Source organism: Pipistrellus hanaki, assembly GCF_964339955.1.
Source record: "Pipistrellus hanaki genome assembly, chromosome: 11".
NCBI classification, from domain to species: Eukaryota; Metazoa; Chordata; class Mammalia; order Chiroptera; family Vespertilionidae; genus Pipistrellus; species Pipistrellus hanaki.
This window is the reverse complement of record NC_140513.1, coordinates 27,228,379-27,256,092: the sequence shown is the minus strand read 5'-3', so window position 1 is coordinate 27,256,092 and position 27,714 is coordinate 27,228,379. Positions and strand designations below refer to the sequence as shown.

General features: G+C 39.6%; 1 protein-coding gene across 2 annotated transcripts in view; it reads left to right on the top strand.

The window, feature by feature from the left end:
- UBE2R2 (ubiquitin conjugating enzyme E2 R2) overlaps positions 1–27,714 on the top strand; it is a 63,437-nt gene that overhangs the window by 22,621 nt on the left and 13,102 nt on the right. Inside the window, exons 2-4 of one of the 2 annotated variants that reach the window (XM_084898009.1) lie at positions 11,149–11,235; positions 24,695–24,796; positions 26,953–27,050. In XM_084898009.1, coding sequence (XP_084754135.1) covers positions 11,149–11,235; positions 24,695–24,796; positions 26,953–27,050 — 287 coding nt within the window. The remainder of the gene's footprint in view (positions 1–11,148; positions 11,236–24,694; positions 24,797–26,952; positions 27,051–27,714) is intronic. The other variant, XM_084898010.1, reaches the window with a different exon arrangement.

Here is a 27,714-nt window from a genome sequence, read left to right as displayed (position 1 = left end):
AAGTTGGGAAGAGGGTATTAAAATTGTGTGTGTGTGTGTGTGTGTGTGTGTGTGTGACATTTTAGATATCTCTGAAGAAAGGTGACTTTCAGCATAAAATCATAAGAGATGGAGCTAACTATGAGGATCCACGGAATAGCATTTTACTTGGAAAGCTAGAGGAGCTTTAGCATATGCCCTCCTGAGTTAATGAAGTAGAAGGCAGTGAGTAAAAGTTAGATTTTGTTATCTGTTTTAAGTGCTTGCAGTTAGATTTTTAAAAGACTGTTTAGTGCAGCTAATTTAGTGCAGTTTGGGTTTTTATGGGTTATGATTTTAGAGTTTATAAGCTTGCTACTTTTGATAATTATTTCTAAGTGGAGTTAGAGAATAGGCATTATGTATTTTAATGATCTTTGTGTTCTACTGTGATAAACCTCATTCTTAATGTTAATTAACAAAGAGACAGTAAATATATCGTGGTTTAAATATGGGCTCTGCCCTGGGTGGTGTGGCTTAGTTGGTTAGAGCATAGTCCCATACACCAAAAGGCCTCAGGTTCGATTCCCAGTCAGGGCATGCACTCAAGTTGTAGGTTCAATCCGCAGTCGGGGATCGTGCAGGAGGCGGCCAATTGATGTTTCTCTCTCACGCCAGTGTTTCTTTCTCTCCCTCTCCCTTTCTCTCTAAAAATCATTAAAAACATATCCTCGGGCGTTTGGAGTCAGACAGCTAGGTCCCAGTTCAGGCTTTATAGCTGTGATCTTGGACAAATGATTTAGCTTTAGTTTCTTCCGTAAAATGGGGGAAATATGGCATCTGTCTTGTCAGGGATACTTTGAGGATTAAATATGTTAGTACATGTAAAAGAGGATACTTTGAGGATTAAATATGTTAGTACATGTAAAAGTACTTAGGCTGTGTTTGCTTTGTATAAAGCATTCAGTAAATGTTAGTTGCTACTAGTGTTAGCAACACTGTTTTGAGTAGTATTTTTTATGTTATAAGTAATATACTTGCAAAATGAATAATATAGAATAATATAGAACATTAGATTAACAGTTTTATATGCCCACTACCCTACAAACCCTTCCCTTATCCCTAGCCTTATTTCCCAAAGGTTTTTTTTTTTTTTTAATATATATTTTATTAATTTTCCACAGAGAGAAAGGGAGAAGGATAGAGAGCTAGAAATGTCGATGAGAGAGAAACATCGACCAGCTGCCTCTTGCACACCCCTACCCGGGATGTGCCCGCAACCAAGGTACATGCCCTTGACCGGAATTAAACCCGGGACCTTTCAGTCCGCAGACAGACGCTCTATCCACTGAGCCAAACCGGTTTTGGCTCCCAAAGGTTTTTTTAAATTTTTATTTTATAAATTATTATTATTTTTTTCTTTAAATATATATATTTTATTGATTTTTTACAGATAGGAGGAGAGAGGGATAGAGAGCTAGAAACGTCGATGAGAGAGAAACATCAACCAGCTGCCTCCTGCACACCCCCCACCGGGATGTGCCCGCAACCAATGTACATGCCCTTGACCAGAATCGAACCCGGGACCTTTCAGTCCGCAGGCCGACGCTCTACCACTGAGCCAAACCGGCTTCGGCTATAAATTATTTTTTGAGTTGTGATAAAACATAACAAAATTTCCCATTATAACCATTTTAAGTGTATCATTTAGTACTTACTGCCATTAACTTTTGTAGTACTATAAAAGTTATCTTTTTTTGCTATGAAAAATGATCATGTAAAACGCTATTTCTCTTATGTATATCCTCCCAATTTTATAATAATTGCTTAAACTTTTAAATTTCTTTTTAAAAAAATATATTTTTATTGACTTCAGAGAGGAAGGGGGTGGAAGAGAGACAAATATCAGTGATGAGAGAGAATTGTTGTTCCGCTGCCTCCTGCACACCCCCTACAGGGGATTGATTGAGCCTGCAACCGGGGCACCTCAACCTCTTCAACCCTACTTAACCACCAGTTTAGATGTGCCTGTTCTGAACATTTCATATAAATGGAATTAAATAGCACATAATATGTTAACTTTTGTGACTGACTGAATTTCATTTAGCATAATATTTTCAAGGTTCATCATGTTGTACTAAGTATTTCTTTTACTGCTGAACTAGAGGCTTGGTGCATAAAATTTGTTCATGGGGGTGGGGGTGGGGAAGGTCCCCTCAGCCCAACCTGCACTCTCTCCAATCCAGGACATCTCTCTCACAATCCTGGACCATTGGCTCCTAACTGCACACCTGCCTGCCTACTTGATCACCCCTAATTGGCTCCCCCTCTCCCCCCGCCAGCCTGATTACCCCTAATTGCCTCTGCCTGCTGGCCTGATCACCCCTCACGGCCTCCACCCCCACCCCCTTGCCAGCCTGGTCGCCCCTAACTGCCTCTGCATGTCAGCCTGATCGTCCCCAATTATCCCTGGTCGCCTACTGCTTGGTCGTTTGGTCGCCCCTCACTAACCCCCCCTGCTGGCCTGGTCGCCCCACATAGCCTGTTTGGTCGTCCATTCAGTTGCGATGTCGCTTAGGCTTTTATATAGATAGATAATAATGCATTGTATGGACATAGCATATTTTGTTTATCCATCATTTTTTTAAAATATATTTTATTGATTTTTCACAGAGAGGAGGAGAGAGGGATAGAGAGTTAGAAACATCAATGAGAGAGAATCATCAATCAGCTGCCTCTTGCACACCCCCTTCTGGGGATGTGCCCGCAACCAAGGTACATGCCCCTGACCGGAATTGAACCTGGGACCTTTCAGTCTGCAGGCTGACGCTCCATCCACTGAGCCAAACCAGTTTCGGCTTATCCATCATTTGTTGATGGACATTAGTGTTTCTACTTTTTGGCTATTAGTTATGCTTCTGTAAATATTTATGCACAAGTTTTGTGTGGATATACTTTCATATATCTTGGGTGTATACCTATTAATGGAATTGCTAGATCATATAGTAACTATGTTTAACTTTTTGGGGAATTGCCAGACTTTTTCAAAGTGGCTGCATCATTTTACCTTTTCATGAGTCTCCTAGAGTATTCTGAACTCCATTCTGCATTGTTGTCTTCTATATCTAGTTTGCAGCTGTTACCTGAGATCACTACCTTCACCATCATCTTGGGTATTTCATGCTCCTTCTACCTTTGTTGGAGTGGTTGTTTTCCATATTTTCTGTCTTCTTTGTTTTGTTCTCTTGTTTTGGCATATCACATCCTTTAGTAGATTTTTGAGAAAGTGTGCATAGCAGGTAAATTTTTGAGTTCTTGTTCTAACTCTACAGTTGCTTGGCAGGGCATATAATTGTAGGTTGGAAATCCTATAGCTTTAGAATTTTGAGGCTATTGCTCTATGCCTTCTTGGTTCTGGAAGTACTGTTTGAAATTCAAAGCCATTCTAAATCCTGTCCATTGTATGTGACTTTTTTTCTGGAGTTTGCAGAATCTTCTTTGTATTCCAATGTTCTAGAATTCACAGTACTATGGATATTCATGTTTTTTAGTGTTGGGAAATTTTCTTGAATTATTTGAATGATATTTTCTCTGGTACATTTTTATTGTTCTTTTTTGGAAGCACTTATCTAACTAGGTATTAGATTACCCAGATTATTCCTCTGATTTAAAAAAATCTTTTCCTACAATCAGTTTGTGCTTTTACTCTTTTATTACCTCATTTTTATCTTCCGTTTTTCCAACCTTCCAAGCTTTTTATTTTTGTTCTGTGTAGCATTTTTTTTATTGTAATTTACAATAGGATGTGTCTATCTTAAGTGTGTGGCTTGATTAGTTTTGACAAATGTGTACATCTAATTTAGCCATTACCTGTAGTCAAATTATAGAACATTTCCATCATTTAAGAAAATTACCTTATACCCCTCTCCAATCATTTTCTTTCACACCATCCCAGACAACCACAGTTGTCACCTACCACCGTAGCTCTAGATTTGCCTGTTCCAGAATTTCACATATGAAATCATCCAGTTTGTAGTTTTAAGTTTGGCTTCTGTTGCTCAACATAATGTTTTTGAGATTCACATGTTACAAATATGTTCTTTTTGATGAGTTGTTTCTTATTGGATTAATAGATATTTGAATTGCTTCCAATCTTTGGCTACTCAAAATAAAGCTTTTATGAACATTCTTTAAAAAAATATATATTTTTATTGATTTCAGAGAGGAAGGAAGAGGGAAAGAGATAGATAGAAACAATGATGATGAGAGGTTATCTATTGGCTGCCTGCTGCATGGCCCCGTAGGGGATCTAGCCAGCAACTGGGGCATGTGCCTTGCCTGGGAATCTAGTCATGACCTCCTGGTTCACAGGTCGTTGCTCAACCACCGAGGCACTAGGCTATGGACATATGTTTATTCCTGCTGTTTATTTACTTTTAAGAGTGCTCTCTTGATACCTGATTTTAAAAAATGTTTTTATTGATTTTAGGGAGAGAGAAAGGGAGAGGGTGAGTGAGTTAGACACATCACTGATGAGAGAGAAACATCAGTGATGGATTGCCTTCTGCATGCCCCCCTGCTGGGGGTCAAGCCTCCAACCCTGGGCATGTCCCCTTCTCTGGAATTGAACTCAGGACCCTTCAGTCAGCAGGCCAACCCTCTATCCATTGAGCCAAACCAGCTAGGGCTGCATTCTCAATTTACTACTATTTAAGCTACTGCTTTTCAAAAAAAATACAAGAGCCATATAACAGCTCAGGCTCCCATTGACTGGAATCAAACCAGGGATCCTTCAGTCTGCAGGCTGATGCTAACCACTAAACCAAACCAGGCAGGGCTAGATTTTTAAAAATATATAAATGGTAGCATATTTAATTGCAGCATTCTTCTTTCTTTCACTTAATGTATATTTTAATATATACTTTCCATATTATTAAAGAGTTAGCACCCTCACTCTTTAGTTACTATTTTTGCACATTTGTTTATTTCTAGGTAATTTATTGTTACTATTTCAAATAGGATATTTTCTTAATAGATATTTATTTGTGAGAGTCCTATTGAATTTATTTTGTTAATTTTTGCTGGTTTCTCCTGCCATTTGGAATAATTTTCCAGTTGATATTTTTTAGATTTCCAAGTAAACAATATAATTTAAAAATTATGATAGATTTGGTTCTTTTTTTTCCTCTTTGCTTTGTCCTGCTCAATTACACTGGCTTCTATATGGAGAAATTAAGTAACTATTATGCTAAAGCATATCCTTATCTTTATCTGACTTTACTGAGAAGCTTGTGGTACTTATTAAAAACTAGAGGTCTGATGCATGAAATTTGTGCATGGGGGTGCGGTGTCCCTCAGCCCAGCCTGTACCCTCTCCAATCTGGGACACCCCTCTCACAATCCAGGATTGCTGGCTCCCACCTACTCGCCTGCTTGCCTTCCTGATCGCCCCTCACCACTTCTGCCTGCCAGCGTGATCACCCCCTAACCACTCCCCTGCCACCCTGATTGATGTCTGACTGCTCCCCTACTGGCCTATTTGCCCCTAACTGCCCTCCCTTGCAGGCCTGGTCACCCCTAACTGACCTCCCCTGCAGGCCTGGTCCCTCCCAACTGCCCTTCCCTGCAGGCCCAGTTGCCCCCAACTTCCGTCCTCTGGTCACCCCTAACTGCCTTCCCCTGCAGGCTTGATCATCCCCAACTGCCCTCCCTTGCAGGCCTGGTCCCTCCTAACTGCCTTCCCCTGCAGGTTTGATCATCCCCAACTGCCCTCGCAGGCCTGGTTCCTCCTCACTACCCTCCCCTGCTGGCCATTTTGTGCCGGCCATCTTTGACCCCATGGGGGCAGCCATATTGTGTGTTGGAGTGACGGTCAGTTTGCATATTGCTCTTTTATTAGATAGGATAGATGCCTGGTGCATTGGTGGGGGCTGGCTGGTTTGCCCTGAAAGGTGTACCGGATCAGGGTGGGGGTTCCCTTGGGGTGTGGCGTGACCTGGGCGAGGCGCCTGTGGTGGTTTGCAGGCCAGCCATGCCCCTGGTGACCCAAGTAGAAGTCCTGGTATCTGGGATTTGTTTATCTTCTATACCGGTAATTAAAACTTTGTAACCTTGAGCAGAGGCCAGGACCAGCCAGAGTGGGCAGGAAGCTTGGCTTCCTCTATTGTTGGGGAAACCCAAGCCTCCTGCTTGTTCTGGGGCCGCATCCATCTTGGTTGGTTTAATTTGAATACTCACTCCTGATTGTCTGGTGGGTGTAGTGGAGGCATGGTCAATTTACATGTTTCTCTTTTATTATTGTAGATTGTATGGGCCTGGCCGGGCTTGGCTCAGTGATTGAGCATCGACCTATGAACCAGGAGGTCACGGTTCGGTTCTCAGTCAGGGCATATGCCCAGGTTGTGGGTTTGATCCCTAGTGGGGGATATGCAGGAGGCAGCAGGTCATTGATTCTCTCTCACTGTTGATGTTTCTCTCTCCACAATTCTTTTTATTTATTTATTTTTTATTTTATTTTTATTTTTTAAAATATATTTTATTGATTTTGTACAGAGAGGAAGGGAGAGAGATAGAAAGCTAGAAACATCGATGAGAGAGAGTCATCGATCAGCTGCCTCTTGCACACCCCCTACTGGGGATATGCCCGCAACCAAGGTACATGCCCTTGACCGGAATCGAACCCGGGTCCCTTCAGTCCCCAAGCCGACGCTCTATCCACTGAGCCAAACCGGTCTCGGCCCCCAATTCTTTTTGATATTAATAAAAATATATTTTAAAAAGTTATTATGTGTTTGAGGTTGGACATATATATTCATTATCATATTATTGAAGTATTTGGCTTTAAAAAATAATTAAGAATGCATGTTGAATTTTCCTGCATGCCTTTTCCATCTCTATGGAGATAATATATTGTTCTTTTATTTCTGATTCTATTAATCATTAAATTATTTACAAATACTGTCACCTAATAGTATATAGTTATTAATTAGCAGTATACAGTTATTATTTAGAACCAGTTAAGGAAAGTGGAGAAGGTTCTAGGCTTGCCTATTTGGTTGAAATAAGACTGCCTGGAAATGAGCCAGTTTCACACATGTAGAAAACAGTTCAATTTCCATTAAATTACAGGCATTTTTTTCAGGTCAAGAAGAGTCTAAATGAGAAAATTTCTAACTCAACAGAGAATTACAAGATAATAGGTACTGTTTATTAAGTGATTAACATGTGTAAAGAAGAATATATGTATTTTTTTGTAGTATCCAGACTATTAGTTTCTAGCTGTGTGACCTTGTGCAAATTTCTAAAAACCTTTTTGTTAATTTTTCTCATTTGTAATATATATCTATCTATCTAACATGTATATACATATAGAATGAATATATATATATATATATATATATATATATATATATATATATATATATATATATAAAAGTAACCGGCAGACCAGCCAACTGTCCGGTAGCTATGAAACGCACTGACCACCAAGGGGCAGATGCTCAGTGCAGGAGTGGGAACCACAGGCATGGAAACATGGATCAGACTGGTGACTTTCAGAGGGAAAAATTGGGGGAGGGCGGAAAGAAACGAACTAAAGATCTTATATGCATACTAGAGGCCTCCAATATCCCCTGAGGGGTCTCAGATTGCAAGAGGGCGCAGGCCAGGCTGAGGGACCCCACCGGTGCACGGATGGGCCTCTAGTGGGTTTGATAATACCGATTGCATAGGATTGTTTTAAGAATTATATGGGGGGAAAAGAGAATTAAATGAGTTAATATATTTAAAGAATTTAGAACAGCGCCTGGAACACAGTAAGCACTAGGTAATTGAGGAGCTACTACTATCCTAATTTCTTACAGCATGAGGTGTCACTGAACCACTTTTATATATTTGGGGGAACTATAGCTCACAGGGATTTTGAGTCCAGAGTTACCCAGATTAGTTTGCACTCCTGATTCTAAAGCTTATTAATTCTGTCTGTCTTAACTATATTTTGCCCTGGCTCCCAAAGCAGGATAATTAGATGTTCAGGCAGGGAGGTCTATTGGCACCATGGCAAGCAGAAACTGAATATACTTTTAGAACAAGAACTTCAGAATTAAAGTTGGGGCTCACATTGTCATTTGTGCTGGAGGAAACAGATTGGAGTCCAGAAATGAGACCATTCAGGATTCAACTGAACCTGAGGATCAAGGGCAATACATAGTAATCATTGAAGTCAGAATTGTTCCTGGGAGTAGGGATGCACTGATTCTGTGGGTGTTGAAAGTGGCAATAGCTGCATGGAAGATTACTGTGGAAACTGGTAACTGGGCTATCATTAGTTACTTCATTTCTCAGTCACCTGTATTTACTCATCTCATTATACAAGACCAGCTGTGCCCAGATATTAGCTGGACTCATGAGCTACTGAACTCGTGCCCTTTGCAAAAACAAGTTTCATCTATTTCCTGATGGCTGATGATATAACTGACTTGGTATTTGGATTCCTGACTTATGGCTTACTCTTTACTTCTCAAAATTTGCGGGTCCCTCCAAATCCTGCCAATCCAGATTCCTTACTGCTTTCACATAACTGACTTGATACTTTTTTCCTTTTATGTTAACATTTTCATTTGTAAAAGTAATTCAGTTATATCCTTTTTGCTACTATTTTTTCAAATTGATCTCAGAGAGAGGAAGGGAGAAAGAGAAACGTCTGAGAGTGAAACATTGATTGGTTGCTTGCTGCATGCACCCAGACTTGGGATTGAACCCACAACCTGGGTATATGCCCTGATTGGAATCGAACCTGCCACCTTTTGGTGTATGGATGATGCTTTAACCAACTGAGCTACACTGGTCAGGGCAGCTACAAAAATTACCTTTTTAAAGTCAAACATACTGTAAAGTTTAAAATAAAAAGTCAAGTCCCTCCCACCCCCCACTCCCCAGAAGCAACCTTTTTCAGCTTTTTAGTATGGAGAGAGAATGAATCTGTATTTCCCTCCCTCCCTCCTATGGTTACCTCCAGCATAAAGCCACAGCTGAGAAGAGCCCTCCTCCTAGATTCAGTCACCCATGCCAGTATTTATTTAATTATTTGTTGTTCTTTCTAGGATTAAATTCATGAATTCTCAATTCATGGCTCTTTATCATTATTTTTTGCTCATACCAGATCTTTTCTTGTTTGTTGTTTGGTTGGTGTGTGTATTTCTTTTTATCTCCATTTTTACTTCTCTTCCCTTTCAATACCTTAGGCCAGCAATTTTCAACCTTTTTCATGTCATGGCACATATAAACTAATTACTAAAATTCTTCAGCACACCAAAAAATATATGCCGATCTGGCAAATAAAACCGGTGTATTTTTTATTCATTCACACCAGACAGCTATTGTTGTATTGGCTATTGTCATTTTTTAATTTGACAGTCTAAGGGGAAAGAGGTCAGTGCCTCTAAGTAGTCATGTATTGCATGGTTTAAAATTCTTGTGATGCTGAAACCGGTTTGGCTCAATAGATAGAGCGTCGGCCTGCGGACTGAAAGGTCCTGGGTTCGATTCCGGTCAAGGGCATGTACCTTGGTTGTGGGCACATCCTCAGGAGGGGTGTGCAAGAGGCAGCTGATCGATGATTCTCTTTCATCGATGTTTCTAACTCTCTCTCTCTCTTCCTCTCTATAAAAAAATCAATAAAAAATATTATAAAAATAAAAATAAAAATTCTTGTGACACATCAGTTAAAAATTGCTGCCTTGCCAAAACTGGTTTGGCTCAGTGGATAGAGTGTCGACCTGTGGACTGAGGGGTCCCAGGTTCAATTCTGCTATTTAGTCAATTTACATATTAGGTTTTTATTATATAGGATACAACAATACATTAAAGTATTAAAATGTGATCAAAGTCTGGAAGGTCATAGTCCAGAATGTTTGGAATGATTACCCCAAAACACGGTATATTTAAATCTTTGAAAATAAGTTTTGTAAATAAATAAGCATATGTATTCATGCATTCAAAAATTATTGGAAGGTGCTATTTCAAAATGGTAGTGTTTAGTATCTGGGTGGTGGTTAAATTATGAGTAAAAAAACCCACTTTGTTCTATATATGTACCATAAGGTTATATTAATTAATTTCATTAATGTGATACACCTGTCCATAATACTGTTTTCACTTAGCGTGAATTCAATTAAAAATTATGTAGCTATTAGAAGCCCAATGCACAAAGATTTGTGCTAGAATGGGCTTTCCTTTCCCTGGCTGCCTGTACTGCCTTTCCACTCCGGCCCAGCCCCTTTCCGCTCAGGCCCCCCTCAGGCCCTGGAACCACCTCTTTCCACTCTGGCTCCGCCCTTCCCATATTGCCCAGAGGCCCTGAGAGACTGGGGGTGGGGCAGAACGCAAATGTCTCACCCCATCACTCAGCGCCTGTGTATGCAAATTAACTGCCATCTTTGTTGGATTAATTTGCATGCCACTCCTGATTGGCTGGTGGTGTGGCGGAGGTATGGCCATTTTACTTGTTTGTCTATTATTAGGTAAGATTGGCTGGCTGGCCGAAACCGGTTTGGCTCAGTGGATAGAGCTTAGGCTTGGGGACTGAAGGGTCCGGGGTTCGATTCCGGTCAAGGGCATGTACCTTGGTTGCGGGCATATCCCCAGTGGGGGGTGTGCAAGAGGCAGCTGATCGATGACTCTCTCATCGATGTTTCTAACTATCTCTCTCCCTTTCTCTCTGTACAAAATCAATAAATATATTAAAAAAAAAAAAAAAAAAAAAAGATTGTCTGGCTGGTGTGGCTCAGTAGTTGAGCATTGACCCATGAACCCAGAGGTCACTGATTTGATTCCTGGTTAGGACATACACCTGGGTTGCAGGCTCAATACTTGGTAGGGGGCGTGCAGGAGGCAGCGATTGATAGTCCTTTATCTCTTTATCTCTCCTTTCCTCTCTCTCAAAAAAAAATATGTAGCTGTTGAGTTTTGTTGATTTGCCATAAACTCTTAATAAATATTTGAAGAGATGTTATAAGAACATACTAGTAATAACCCTGACATGGGGCTAACAAAACAATATATGAGCTGTTTTAATTCCCAGAGTATACTCTATACATAGGAGCTTTGTTTTATTGAAGTGTAATAAGGTAAATTATTAGGCAGATGAATAACCTGTAATCTCATTTATTAGCGTTTTGTGTTTTTTTCCAGGCGCATATTAAATTTCCTATTGACTACCCATATTCACCACCTACCTTCAGATTCTTGACCAAAATGTGGCACCCGAACATTTATGAGGTAAGAGTCATCTAACATAAATTTCTCTCAAGATTAGTTGTTTTATAATCTCAGAATCCTGTGGTAGTAGTTAATGCGATAGCCATAAAGGACTATATATGTTTTCCCACTTAGCAGTCTCTAGTTTAATTTTTCAAAATTGAGGATAGTTTTATAATACCAGTATATATAGTTAAGATTAAGGCTTTAAACCAGACGTGGGTGATGTCCATCCTGCGAGCCGTATAAAGCTGCAAAATCATGTGGTCTGACCCTGTCAAAGCATTAGGGGTGAGTTAATTAAATGTTTGACCAAATATAGCAGGCTAATTTTCAAGTTGATAATTTTGTATGACCCTCGAATGATATAAATATCCAACTGGCCTTTGGCAGAAAAAAGGTCCTCCACCTTTGCTTTAAACCTTTGCTGCTAATTGCTAAGCTTATAATGCATATGTGTTACATTGGCATTTTTTAAACTTAGTAGATAAAGTCATACAAATGTATTTGTGTACCTCTTCTGTAGCTTCACAGCAAGGGTCACCTGTTGCTATGGTCAAGGATTCAGCTTTTTTGGGGGGATTTATCCTACTATATTTGGACTACCCTTCTTTCAGGAGTTACCACAGAGCAATTGAGTGCCCCTCTTGGAATAAATCCAAGGCGAGGTTCTTTTGCTGAACAAGGCCCACAGGCCTGGGGAAATTGTTTTTAGTTTTCTGGATGAATTTGTACTAATATGCAAGGATGCTAGAATGCTGCATTATGTTTCTTAGAATAATATGTGGGGGCCGTTCACTCTATCATTCTGTAATTTTTTTCATTGCAGTAGGGCTCTGGAGTTGTATCATTTTATTATAGCTACCGTGTTTGCCCGAAAATAAGACATCTTCTGAAAATAAGACCTACTTACAGGTTTCCTTCTGAGTGAAATATAAGGCATCCCCCTGAAAATAAGCCCCCCCCCCCCCAAGCTAAACATGAGAGATTTGGTCCACTGATTCTGAAAGAAATGGAGTCACAAGAAATTCACCAGGAAATTCAGGAATTAGATTATTATGATGATGTTCCAGAAGATGATGACTTGATTGTCATTGAATAAATGAATCAATTCTTAATACTGTAGGATTCACAGTTTGTCTGGTTTGTGTTGACAAACCGTACCGTATACAGGTAATAAATTTCCTTTATTTTCATTTAACAATAAATGTGTACCGTATTCTTCTTCATGGAAAAATAAGGCATCCCCTGAAAATAAGACCTAGTGCATCTTTGGGAGCAAAAATTAATATAAGACACTGTCTTATTTTCAGGGAAACAGGGTATGACCCAAGCATTAAATTTACTTTTAGAAATTTACAGCCTTTGTCCTGTAGTCCCTTTTTGGCCTGGTGGATATTGGGAAGCATTTTTGTTTCAAAAACAGCTATTGAGCCTTTAAAATACTTGAAAGTGAGAAATGGAGAACTTACTCCAGGATCCTGAATCTGGATTTCAGTCTGCATAAATTAGCAGCACACTGGAATAGTTTTACTGTTTTTCACAACCTTCTTTTTCTGTAAAGCATTATCTTCATTCTTCTTTCCTTCTTAAAACAGGACAAACTGGGTAATATAAAGTCACATTTTCAAAAATAAAGCTCTAGAATATTGTTTTCTTTAGTATCTGACTTAACCATAATACAGATAAACAGCTGTGGATAACTTATATTATTCTATATAACAAAGTTATCCTGTTGTAGGGGAGAGAATATAGAAATAATTCACTCTTTTATAAGTAAAAACTGAGATCAGTTCACATAGAAACATTTTTGTGTTCTTGTCCATTTAATAATCAAAAGTTCTTGCCTACCAAATACGTAGTATATATAGATTTTTAGATAGTAAGAGAAAATTGGGAAGACTCCAGCTTTTGACTTGCTATTGAGAACTAATTCACCTTAAAGTCATATATTCACTTGTTTCCATCTATTTTCTAATTCTCAAACTCCTCCCAAAAAAGAAACAGCTCTGACTGGTGTTAGTAAGTGTGGTTAGAGCTTCGGCACTTGCACTGAACAGTCTCAAGTTCGATTCTGGTCAAGGGCATGTACCTGGGTTGCAGGTTCGATCCCTGGTCCCAGTTGAGGCGAGTGCAAGAGAAAACCAATGGATGTATCTCTCTCTCATGGATGTTTCTTTCTCTCTCTCACCCCTCCCTCCACTTCCTTCTACTCTCTAAAATTCAATGGGAAAAAATCTTTGGGTGAGGATTAAAAAACAAAACACAGCTTCGACCAGTTTGGCTCAATGGTAGAGCGTCGGTCTGTGGACTGAAAGGTCCCAGGTTCAATTCCGGTCAAGGGCATGTTCATTGGTTGCGGGCACATCCCCGGTAGGATGTGTGCAAGTGGTAGCTGGTCGATGTTTCTCTCTCATCGACATTTCTAGCTCTCTATCTCTCTCCCTTCCTCTCTGTAAAAAAAATCAATAAAATATATTTAAAAAAAAACAAAAAAATACACAAACCAGAATAAAGGATTCAGAGCTCTGAAGGAAGAAAGTATAGGTAGATAAACCCCCTTTTCACTGTTTTTTGTTTTACTGCTTAGGTGTAGGCTGTTTAGTTCTATATCAGAAGTGTCAGCATTGGATCATTATTTCAAAAAATATTTTTCATATTAATAATAAAAATTTTAACAAAATAATGCATGTATATTTTACAAATATTCAGTTGCTTCCTATACCATAAATGTTTTGTTTTAAATAAGAAGCTATAGCCCTGGCCAGATGGCTCAGTTGGTTAGAGCATTGTCCCTGTATACTAAAAAATCATGGATTCAGTTTCCACTCAGGGCACTGATTCCCACTAAGGTAGGTTTGGGTTCAATCCCCATTTGGGGCACGTAAGGGAAGGCAGCCAGTTGGGAGGCAACAAATTGATGTTTCTCACATAAATGTTCCTCACTCTCTTCCCTTCTCTTTCTCTCTCCCTCTTTTTCTCTCTTTCCCACCTCTCTCTCTTCCTCCCTTTCACTCTCCTTCTCCCTTCCTCTCTATCTCAAATCAATAACCGTATCCTCGGACAAGGAGAAAAAAATAAAAGAAGTGATAATTCATAGTTAGGAATTAAATTTGATGTAGTCAAAGGTATCATAAGAGACTCTTCTCACATTAGTTAATTTACCTTTGCTGCATTTTGGAAATGGTATTGGAATTGAACTTTCTGTGTTTCTAGAGGTTGTTGGGGCTCATGGTTCTTGGCCAAAAAGATATTGGGAGTTGCTCTCTACTCACCCACCTGTGTTAGAAACACAGTGGATCTTGATGCCAATTACTCAATAGTCACCAAGTACTGCAGAGTTACTTATAACTGAGGATGAAGGGGTAAACAATGACAATAACACCAACAAAATAAAATACAAAAGCAAATGGCTACTTAAGTTTCAAAATATAGAAATTGATGAGTTTTGGTATATCAACTCAAGCACTAAAAATAATTATATATAGACTATTTCTGGTAGAAAATATTGTTTATGATGTCAAGTTTTAAAAATCATGAGAGGTTGGTTGCAGTTCTAAATTCATCCACATACACATTACTATAGCTATAAAATACTGCTATGTTATATGAACAAATTTAACCCTTTGCACTCCGCTGTCCCCTCAAAGGGGACATCAGAATTCTAGCATATCACTCGGATGTCCCCTCTCAGGGGACATTGCAGTTTATTAGTGATTATGGGGAATTGAGTTAATTCAACGCACGTTTCCGCCGCAAAGTAGCGTCGAGTAGCTGGTAGCCAATGTCCAGAATGGTTCGGAGTGCAAAGGGTTAATTATGTTATCATTGCCGTATTTGTGAAATTTACAAATATTCAGGGAAACTTGGAAAACAAAAGAAATTTCCCTGGCCAGTGTGGCTTAGTCATTGAGCATTTACCCATGAACCCAATTCAATTCTTGGTCAGGGCACATTCCCAGGTTGAGGGCTTGATCCCCCCCCAGGAGGGGGGCGTGCAGAAGGCAAACCATCACTGTTTCTATCACTCAATCTGTCTCCCTTCTCTCTCCAGAATTAATTTTTAAAAAAATATATTTTATTGATTTTTCACAGAGAGGAAGAGAGAGGGATAGAGAGGTAGAAACATCGATGAGAGAGAATCATCGATCAGCTGCCTCTTGCACACCCTCCATTGGGGATGTGCCTGCAACCGGAATCGAACCTGGGACCCTTCAGTCCACAGACCAACGCTCTACCACTGAGCCAAACTGGCTTTGGCCAGAATTAATTTTTAAAAAATTTAAAAAAATTTAATATGAACTTGTCATCAGTGAATGTAATGCAAAATCTACTCCTTCTTGCACTTTTTGTAATAGTAGGGGCCCGGTGCACAGATTTGTGCCCTGGTGGGGTCCCTCAGCCTGGCCTGTGCCCTCTTACAATCCAGGACCTTTGGGGGATGTCGGAGGCCCAGTGCACGGATTCAGCCCAGTCCCCACAGGCCAGGCTGAGGGACTCCAGCAGTGCATGAATCTGGCCTCGAGTATGCATATAAAATCTTTGGTTAATCTCTTCCTGCTCTTCTCTTCCCTCCTTCCCTCTGAGGTTCATCAGTCTGTTCCATGTTTCTATGCCTGTGCGTTGAGCGTATGCTCCCTGGTGATCATTGTGCATCATAACCCATCGAACAGTTGCTTAGGTTTTTATAAATATAGACTAGAGGCCTGGTGCATGAAAATTCATGCTCTGGAGGGGTTCCCTCAGCCCAACCTGCGCCCTCTCACAGTCCAGGAGCACTCAGGGACAGGAAGACACCGAGGTGATCAGGGGAAGGTGACGCCCCCATCATACCTCTGCTGCTGCCACTGCCAGCAGTGCAAGCATTGGGTGGCTGGGCAGCCACCATCCAAGGCTTGCCTGTGCGTTGGCCGGCCTAACTTGCCTGAGCCTCAGTCAGTGGGGGGTGCTGGAGTACCCAAGACCCCCGGCAGGGCTAAGGGAACTCCAGGGGCAGGTGTGTGGATCGGCCAGCCCTGCCCCCACTGTGGGCACCTTCATGTGATGGTGTGACAATCAAATTGCATATTACCTCTTTATTATACACGATATTGAGTGAAATAAAAAATAGTTTCCTGGTTACGTGTTGTATGCTCAGAATTAGCCCAAGAGAAACACCATTTGTTTCACAAACCATGTTAAAATGTGATATTTTCATGTGTATTTTCTTTCTTTTTTAAAAAAAACAAAAAACATTTTATTGATTTTTTTTTTTTACGGAGAGGAAGGAAGAGGGATAGAGAGAAACATCAATCAGCTGCCTCCTCCACACCTCCTACTGGGGATATGTCCACAACCAAGGTACGTGCTCCTGATTAGAATCAAACCTGGGACCTTTCAGTCTGCAGGCTAACGCTCTATCCACTGAGCCAAACTGGTTAGGGCCTTGTATATTTTCTTCACTACGAATTTTACAGTTATGGGAAATCAATCTCACTGCTCTTTAGTATTTATTAAAAATTTTCTGTCCTGGCCGATGTGGCTCATTTGGTTGAGCATATCCCATGCACTGAGAGGTTGCTGGTTCTATTCTTGGTCAGGGCACATGCCTGGGTTTTGGACTAAATTTCCAGTAGGGGGCGGCAAGAGATAGCTGATTCACATCTCTCTCTCTCTCTCTCTCTCTCTCTCTCTCTCTCTCTCTCTCTCTCCACACACACACACACACACACACACACACACACACACACACACCAGAGGTCTGGTGCACAAGATTTGTGCACTGGGGGGACTCGGGGAGATCCCCTTGGCCCAGTCTGCATCTCTCACAGTCCGGGACCCCTCAACGGGTGTCCACCTGCTGGTTTAGGACCGATCCTCCTGGGGATTGGGCCTAAGCCAGCAGCCAGACATTCCTCTCCCAGTCCAGGGCTCTCACAGTCCGGGACCCCATGCTCCTTACTGCCTGCCTGCAGTGGAGGTGGGAGAGGCTCCTGCCACTGCTGCTGTGCTCACCAGCTATGAGCCCGGCTTCTGGCTGAGCGGCACTCTCCCTGTGGGAGCGCACTGACCACCAGGGGCAGCTCCTGCCTTGAGTGTCTGCCCCCTGGTGGTCAGTGCTTAGTCATAGCGACCAGCTGTTCTGCTGTTTGGTCAATTTGCATATTATACTTTAATTATATAATATATCACTCCTCCCTCTTCTTTTCCCACTCTCTAATATCAAGAACATATTTTTTAAAAAATTTTCAATTCATTGGAAAATATTTTTTGCAGTAATTTTTATAGTAGTTTTATGTTCATATGACTGAATAAAAAGTATACAGAAGTATTAGATCCTTTTAGCACTAGTGAGTTATAGAACATAGTATGGAGCTTTGTTTTTTAAAATAATAAAGATTTTGAATGTTTTTTGAAGGAGCATACAAATTATTTTACCTGTACAATATGCACATAAATGCAACTAATACAGCCATCCATGTAAAGGTTATAGTAAGCTGATATATTTTATGCTACTTGGTAGCCAATACAAAAATATTTTGCTATTGCAATTAAGATTCTAGTTCTAAAGAGTTATTTTCTATTCTAGATCCAGATGATTCTCAAAACATACTAATCTATAGCAATCAACATTGTATGTATGTACCAATTTGACTACTATTCCACTATCAGTAGGGCATGGTATTTCTAAATGTTTTAATAATGATTAAAAATAGACTCTACATGTTGGCTTAGTCAGCTCAGGCTGCCATAACAAAATGCCATAGGTGGGATGGCTTAAACAACAAAAAATTATTTTCTTGTAGTTCAGGAAGCTAGTAGTCCAATATCAAGGTACAAAATGTTTTTTGTGTGTGTGTGTTTTTTTGTGATAATTTTCTTCCTAGCTTATCTCTGTGTCCTCATGTGGCTGAGAGAGAGAGAAAGAGAGAGAGAGAGAGCTCTCTAGTGTCTCACAAGTTTTATTAAAAGGTTGCCAAGTCTGTAGAACCATTGCTCTTTGGAATAATAAAATTTAAGCTATATAAATGGTGACTGGCCCAATTACACAGTTTATGATCTTTTGTAATTATTTAAATGAATGATAGGCTATTAGGAGTAAAATAGATAAGACCCATAGTCAGCTTTTCAAAAACTGAAGGAACTGGATTTAGCAAGAGTTTCTGTATAATCTATAATTATAAATTATGTTTGTTTTTTAAAAATATATTTCATTGAGTTTTCACAGAGAGGAAGAAAGAGCGATAGAGAGTTAAAAATATTGATGAGAGAGACATCGATCAGCTGCCTCTTGCATGCCCCCTGCCGGGGATGTGCCCACAACCAAGGTACACGCCCTTGACCGGAATTGAACCCAGAACCTTTCAGTCCGCAGGCTGACGCTCTGTCCACTGAGCCAAACTGGTTTCGGCATAAATTATGTTTTTTAATGACACCAAAAAGACCAGGTAAAAGTAAGAATACTCTGTTTGTCAGGATTCTTCAGAGTAATAGAGCCAGTAGGATATATATGAGGAGATTTATTAAAGGAATTGGCTCACATGGTTATGAAGTCTGAGAAATTCCACAGGCTGTAGAACCAGAAGAGTTGGAAATATCATTCAAAATAAATCCAAAGGTCTGAGAACCAGGGAAAGCCAGTGGTGTAACTCCCAGTCCAAGGCTACTGCTTGTGTCGTGTACCAGAGTTCCAAGGCTGGAGAACCAGGAGTTCTGACATCCCAATATACTGATTCAAACACGAAATCTCTTTCACAAATACCCTCACAGACACACCTAGAAACATGTTTTACCAGCTGTCTGACCATCCCTTAGCCTAGTTGAGTTGACATAAAATTAACCTTCATTGATATTTGTCTTTCTACCTTTTTCCTCTTGCCATTCATATTTATACTCTTTCTATACTCTGCATACATCATTAACCTGTTAACCGAGCGGGACGTATAAATACGTCAAATGTAAACAATATCAGGTACGGGTAGGACGTATAAATACGTCCTTGAAATATATGTTGCGCCCTGAAACGGGCGGGATCTATATTTCCGAACAACAAAGGTATTAGTCATCCATACGTGTCTCGATATGAATTTAAGACACAAAGGGAATCAGTATAATTTCGCTATTGAGAGTGGTGGATGTGTTCTGAGTGAGCAGTGACGGGTATGTACTTACACTTACCTACCTATTTTCGTATTATATATTATTTACTTATATTTTTTATATCACCAACCTTTATATAATTAAAAAAAACATATAAAATTGATCCAATCATCAATAATTTGTCAGAAAAGTTTAAAAGTTTTTATGTATGTGAACGAGAAATATGCGTAGATGAATCTCTTTTATTATGGAAAGGGAATTTATCTTGGAAACAATATATATCTACAAAAAGAGCTAGATTTGGAATGAAGTTGTTTATTTTGAGTGAAAGCCAATCTGGATACGTACAAAATATAATTTTATACATAGGCGAGGACACAAATTATGGTTTGAACTACTCACAAGAAAAACAACAAGAATTGTTTTGGAGTTAACACATGACTTACTGAATAAAGGGTATAGGATTTACTTAGATAATTTCTATACGTCATTTCATTTGGCTGAACTCTTGTGTCAAAACAATACAGACATTGTTGGAACAATAAGGATAAACAGAGTCGGAATCCCCAGTGAAATAAAAACAAAAAAATTACAGAAAAATGAACATATGTAAGAATCAAAGACAGACTTATGGTTTTTAAAATGGAAAGATAAAAAAGACGTATTGATGCTCAGTTCTATTCATAATGACGAAAAGACAATGATTGAAAAGAGAGGAAGAAGGCAAGAAAAACCGAATGTTGTCCTGGATTATAACAAGAAGATGGGTGGCGTAGATTTGGGAGATGGAGTTATGGTGGCCTACACAGCTGCCCGTAATAGGGTAAAAAAATTTTATAAAAAATTTTTTCTACGATTAATTGATATGTGCTGCTTCAATGCATATATTATATACAAAAAAGATAAAGGTCATTTGGATCGATTACACTTTTTGGTAGAGTGTGTAGAGAAATTGGTAGATAACAACATAGTGAAAACCCACCCAAAGACATCAACAAGCAGCTCTACATCTAAAACCATCACGCTTAGTTGAAAGGCATTTTCCAGAACAAATGAAAAGCGATATAGGAAAAACTAAATCCAGGAAATGCCGAGTTTGCTACAAAAGTGTTAGGAAAGAATCTACATACTGGTGTCTGGATTGTAAGGTAGCACTATGTATCAACAATTGTTTTAAAATATATCACACGGAAGTTGAGTTTTGAATTTTTACATCTATATTTCAATTTTTTAAACTCAATATTTCTATTTTATTTGGGTGCTTTTGTTTATTGTTCTGTAATTAACTTTTTTATATTTTTTATTGTGTATTGAAATAAAAAAATATATTTTTTGTAATCTTTATAATTGTTTGTAAAATTTATAACTTTTTAATTCGATGTTTCCATTTTTTTGTTGGTATTCTTTTCTATTTGTTTGTAATTTTGTATTTTCCTTTGTGCTTTATATATAAATAAACAAAAATATATATATTTCATTTTTTTAATTAAGTATAAATTAAAAAAATAACTATAAAATTACGGCCACTGGGCGTGACATACTGACACGTCCTAGTGAAAGAGTATGCGCCCATTGTCCATTGCGTAATTAAAAAGGGAACTCCCTCGTTAACAGGTTAAATTCACAGGCGATGTAATTTGACTAGATGTACATTTGAATCCTTGAAATACCAAGATGTTTTATAATAATGGTTTAGTCCCTTCTTACTTGATAACAATAACCATTTTTAGTTAGCAGCTTACCTGGCTCTCCATCTCCTTTATCACCCCTTTCCCTGCATCCTCCCTCCCTTCTCTCCCCTCTCTTCTCTTTCTCTCCCTCCTTTGCTTCCCTTCCACTTTACTAAAAATCAGTGGAGAAAATATACTGAGATGATGACTAACCTAAAAGAAAGTGGTGAGAGAAGGTATCCTTGTTTTGGTTCTGATCTTAGGAGAAAAAACTTTCATCATTGAGCATGATGTTGACTGTGGATCTTTTTTCTTTCTTTTAAAAAAAATATATTTTATTGATTTTTTACAGAGAGGAAGAGAGAGAGAGGGACAGAGAGTCAGAAACATCGATGAGAGAGAGTCCTCAATCAGCTGCCTCTTGCACACCCCCTACTGGGGATATGCCCGCAACCAAGGTACATGCCCTTGACCGGAATCGAACCCGAGACCTTTCAGTCCACAGGCCGATGCTCTATCCACTGAGCCAAACCAGTTTCGGCAACTGTGGATCTTTTAATAAACATCCTCTATAATGTTAAAGTTCCCTTTTATTTATAGTTTCAAATGCTTCTATCATGAAAAAGTTTTGGGTTTTGTCACTTTGCAACAGTAGAGATGCCCCTTCTCCCTTTTTAATATATTTTTATTGATTTCTGAGAGGAAGGTAGAGGGAGAAGGAGGGAGGAGGGAGGGGGGAGAGGGAGAGAGGGGGGAGAGAAACAGCAATGATGAGAGAGAATAATTGATTGGCTGCCTCCTGCACGCTACTGGGGATCGATCCTGCACCTAGGCATGCACCCTTGACTGGAATCAAACCCGGTCAGGCAGGCCAAGGCTCTATCCACTGAGCCAAAACAACTAGGATGAGAGGTGTCCCCTCCCCATATGCATACATACATACATACATATATATGTGTGTGTGTGTGTGTGTGTGTGTGTGTGTGTGTGTGTAATTGATTTCAGAGAGGAAGTGAGAGAGATAGAAACATCAGTGATGAGAATAATTGATTGTCTGCCTCCTGCATGCCCCCTACGGAGAGGGATTGAGTTTGCCACCCAGGCAGGTGCCCTTGGCCGTAATTGAACCTGGGACCTTTCAATTACGCAGGCTGACAGTCTATCCACTGAGTCAGACCGGCTAGGGCGAGATGCCCTTTTTTAATATGTAGTTTCTAAGTACAAATTCCTTATGCCATTCCACTGCTCAGAAATTTTACTTATATTAGTCCGTGAACAAAGTAACATACTCCTCTGGCCTAATTTTTGTGCTCTTTTTTTTTTAATTCAAACTAGTTCTTCACTATTTTGGTGGAGAATAATGGTTCCTCAGAGAAGTCCACTCATGCTCTCTGGAATTTGTGATATATTAGGTTACATGTTAAAGAGGAGTCAAAGTAGCTAATCTGCTGACCATAAAATAAGGAGATTATTCTGGACTATCCAGGTGGCCCAGTGTAAAAAGAAGGGTTCTTTAATGTGGAAGATATAGGCAGAAAATGAGAGTGAGAGGAGATGTGACTTTAAAAGTCCCATAGAGCCCTAGCCAGTTTGCTTCAGTGGATAAGAGTGTTGGCCTGTGGACCAAAGGGTCCCAGGTTCAATTCTGGTCAAGGGCACGTACCTCAATTGCAGGAAGCAACCAATCGATATATTTCTCATATATTGATATTTCTCTCTGTCTTTCCTCTCTCTCTTCCACTCTCTCTCTAAAAATCCATGGAAAAATATCCGCGGGTGAGGATTGAAAAAAAAAAAAAAAAGTCCCATAGAAATAAAACAACGCTTGCTTTGAGATTAGAGGAAGGGGGCTAAGACCTTTAGAAACTAGAAAGGACAGGAAAGAATGCACTGCTGTTGACACATTGACTTTGGCCCTGTGTGAACAGTCTCAGACTCTGACTTACAAAACTGTAGAATAAGAAATTTGTGTTGTAAGCCACTAAATTTGTGGCAATTTTTTTTATTTTTATAGTAGCAGTACAAAACAAATTCAACCACTCAAGAATATTTTATCCTATCATTTGTCTAAATTTCCCTTGGGTTAAAATTGTAATCCTTACTCAAGGCCCATGTCAAAAGTTCCTCGACCACTAAGCCTTTCATTCTTCCATGCTGTCCAGATATACCTGGTTACCCCCCACCAGCATGGCTCAATGGTTGAGCATAGACCTATGAACCAGGAGGTCACGGTTCGATTCCTGGTCAGGGCATGTGCCCAGATTTTAGGCTCTATCCCCAGTGTGGGGCATGCAGGAGGCAGCTGATCAATTATTTTCTCTTATCGCTGATGTTTCTCTCTCTCTTCCTTTCTGAAGTCAATAAAAATATATTAAGAACAAAAACAAATATAGTTTTTTTCTCTCTGTTTCTGTCATGCTTTTTTCTTTTTTTTCTTGTTTACTTTTTATACTAACTTTTATTTATATGCTATATATAAAGTTATCATTCTTGTGAAATAGAAATTCATGAAAATTCAGAGAGGTAGGTGCTAAGGACTGACAAAAGCAGAAGTTTGTATAGTATGGCACGTCATAGGGTAAGCTTTTTGTACAGGCTTCAGATTTAGCTCTCTGAATATTCACTGGTTCAAGAAAAGTGGTTTAGAATACCTTCAAGATTCATTTTACAACAAAAAGGAACAAACTTTCTGGTGTCTGAAGGGATTGGTACTTGAAGATACTCCAGTCAGGGGATCATGTGGAGCATTTTGCAGACAGAATTGTTTCCTTAGGCTTTTTCCAGCTCCTCTGATTTTCCTTCTGGTTTTCTCTTTCCTTCTTGTTGTAGAATTTTCAGTCAGTCGACTACCTGTAGCTCTGGGCAATGTCCACTCTACATTTTAGTTGTATTCCATTGAAATTGTTGTGTGCTGCTGCGGCTAGGTGTCTACCTGAGCAGCCATCTTGGATCCTCCCAGAATTGTTTCCAATCTGCAGCTGCCTGGGGAACCTTCATGTGGTTGAGCCCAGCGGTGACACTGGAGGAACCAGACATGGTGCACGCGAGTGCCAGGCAGATTGGGTGGTAGCGGGTCTCTGGGTCTCTGGTCCGCAAGGGCCAGATGGCGGGGCAGCGATGCGAGGGGCAGAGTTTGGAACTTTTCTGTGTCATGTTTTTTTACCTTTCTCATGACATCTAGCAATAGAGTTTTAGAATATATTACTTGATATTTTATTATTTTAAAAATGTTATCTTGATATGGTTGTGTATTTATATCTAAATTTGGGTTGTAAAAAAAGGAGATTGAAAAACCTGATGAACAATATTAGCTGTTGATTGTAGTAGAGTCGGCAATACGGGAGGGGAGTGGACTGACAGTTCTCCGGGAAAGGGGGAGTGGTGGATGCGGGAAGAGATTGAACATAAACTGTGCACCTATGGATGAGGACAATGGGGGGTGGGGAGGGGGTGGAGGGTGTGGTGGGAACCTGGTGGAGGGGGGAAGAAATGAGGAACCTTTGTAATAATATGAACAATAAAGATTGATTTAAGAATTAAAATAAAATAAAATAAAATTTCTGATCTATGGAGATCAAAAAAAAAAATTTTGGGGTTATATGTGTAAGAAAATTTTACATTATGTAGTTATACCTTTAGGGGTTTTTTGTGTGTTTTTTAATCCTCATCTGAGGATATTTTCCCATGGATTTTATTTATTTATTAAAATATATTTTGTTGACTTTTTACAGAGAGGAAGGGAGAGGGACAGAGAGCTAGAAACATTGATGAGAGGGAAACATCGACCAGTTGCGTCCTGCACACCTCCTACCAGGGATGTGCCCGCAACCAAGGTACATGCCCTTGACCAGAATTGATCCTGGGACCTTTCAGTCTCTATCCACTGAGCCAAACCGGTTTCAGCTTTCCATGGATTTTTACAGAGTGGAAGGGAGAGGGAAAGACAGAAATATCGATGTAAGAGAAACACATCAAATGGTTGCCTACTGCACAAGCCCTGAACCAGGGCTGAGGCCTGGGAGGAGCCTGCAACCAAGGTACATGCCCTTAACCAGAATCAAACCTGGGGCCCATTGGTCTGCAGGCTGACGCTCTGTCCACTGAACCAAACCAGCTGCAGGGGTCCTCAAACTTTTTAAAGTGGGGGCCAGATCACGGTCCCTCAGAGAGCTGGAGGGCCGGACTATATGAACTACTAATTCCTACTGTAACACCTCGGCTGTGCTCACTGCCCAAAAAACCTGGCGGGCCGGATCAGACTCCTCTGCGGGCCGCATGTGGCCCGCGGGCCGTAGTTTGAAGACCCCTGAGCTAGAGCATCCCTCTAGTTTAAAACATTTTTTTAAAAATATATATTTTATTGGTTTTTTACAGAGAGGAAGGTAGAGGGACAGAGAGCTAGAAACATCAATGAGAGAGAAACATTGATCAGCTGCCTCCTGCACACCCCTTACTGGGGATGTGCCCGCAGCCAGTGTACATGCCCTTGACCGGAATCGAACTGGGACCTTTCAGTCTGCAGGCCGACGACTCTATCCACTGAGCCAAACCAGTTTCGGCTAGTTTAAAACATTTTTAATGTTAACTTTCATTTTAGACCAAGAGATAGGTGGTTCAATCTTACCTTTTTTTTTTTTTTTTTAATTGAATAGCAGTCTATTTTAAAGAATACCTATTTTTGTTGACTTCACAGAGGGAGAGAAAGAGATAGATAGAAACATCAATGATAAGAGAGAATAATTGATCAACTGCCTCCTGCATGCCCACTACTGAGGATCGAGCCTGCAACTGGGCATGTGCCCTTGACCAGAATCAAACCTGGGACCCTTAAGCCTGCAAGCTGATGCTCTATCCACTGAGCCAAACCTCCTAGGACAGTAGCAGTCTATTTTGCATATGGTTAGCAGTTCACTTGTTTTGACTTAAACTAAATGTACCTGTGGATTAGGTCCTATAATTTAAATTTGCAAATCAAAATATTAAAACCATAGTGGTGAGTTTTGTCCCATATATTGAAAGAGTTATAATGAAGTTATTGTGAGGCATATTTTCAGTTTATATATACTGTACTTATTAAAACCAGTTATTGATATTAAAGATAAATTATAGCATCTTTATGCAGATTTTAAGCAAGGACAGATTTTTTTGTTTTGTTTCTTGTTATGTACTTTAGGTAGTTTTGTGTCTGAAAAGACAGATATTTAGTTGCTTCCCAAGACTCTTGAATCTTGATTTACCAGGTTTGTCTTTCTATTTTGTGAGTGTGTGTGTGTGTGTGTGTGTGTGTGTAATTGATTTTAGAGAGAGAGGAAGGGACAGGGATAGAGAGATAGAAACATTTATAAGGCAGCCTTCTGCACACCCCGCACAGGGCATTGAGCCCAGAACCCAAGTATGTAACCCTGACCAGGAATCAATCTGGTTATCTCTTGGTTCATGGGTCCACGCTCAACCACTGAGCGATATTGGCCATGCTGTATATTTCTATTTTGAAATGATTTTTTAGGAGGATGATGTTAACAGATATACAGTGTTTCTTTTTTAACTAAGAAATATATATTGGAGATTGGTCATAATTAATATTTATAATATTTAAAAAGTTTAATCTTTTAAAAAAGATATCGTTTTATTGACTTCAGAGAGGAAAGGCCAGGAAGAGAGATAGAAACATCAGTGATGAGAAGGAATCATTGATTGACTGTCCCTTGCATGTTGGACCAAGCCTGTAACCCAGGCATGTGCCCTTGACTGGAATCGAACTTGGGATCCTTCTTCAGTCAGCAGGCTGATGCTCAATCCACTGAGCCAAACTGGCCAGGGCAAAAAAATTTAATCCTTTAACAGTGATTCCAAATGTGAAGAAAGAGCAGAATTGTCTTCTCTAATTATAGGAAAACAAGTTTTGGAAGAATAAAAGAAATTTCAGAGGAATTGATGTCTCTTTTTTATGTCATATTTTTGAGTACTGAATGTGGTTTGTATCTTACAGAATGGAGATGTATGCATTTCAATTCTTCATCCACCCGTAGATGATCCACAGAGTGGTGAACTGCCCTCCGAAAGGTGGAATCCTACTCAGAATGTCAGGTAAGGGGTTGATAAGAAATAATCTGGTTTTTAGGTGTTTCTTAAGACTGGATTTTATTTTTTTAAGTACAAAAAAATCCTTTTATATTTGGTTATTTTGTCTTCTGCTAGAGCTTTAAGTAGCATGTATGCATCATTTTGAAAAGTTGTATCTATGGAACAATAATGCACGTTACTCCTTTATGTTTGCCTTGGGAGAAATTTTCTAGTATGAATTAATTCTTCCTCTTACTTTATCGTAAGTTTCTTTTGCATCTTGGATCTCATGATTTTCAGTTTGCATTGATTGTTCCTTTATTCTAGGATTCTTATTACTTTTTGCAGAAAGGTCTTATTTTTTCCAAACTGAAAATTGACTTAACATGCTACCTAAAAATTAAAAAAAATATATTTTGTATTGATTTTTGGAGAGAGGGGAAGAACGAAGGGGAGAGAGAGAGAGAGAGCGCGCGCGCTAAGAATGTGAGAACCAAATATCAATCAGCTGTTTTTTGTACACCCACTACTGGGGATCAACCACAACCCAGGCATGTGCCCTGACCGGGAATCAAACAGGCAAACTTTTAGTGCATGAGACAACATCCAACCAACTGAGCCACACTGGCCAGGCTACATGCTACCTTTAAAAGAGCTTCCATTATCCATTGTTTTATATATAGGGTAT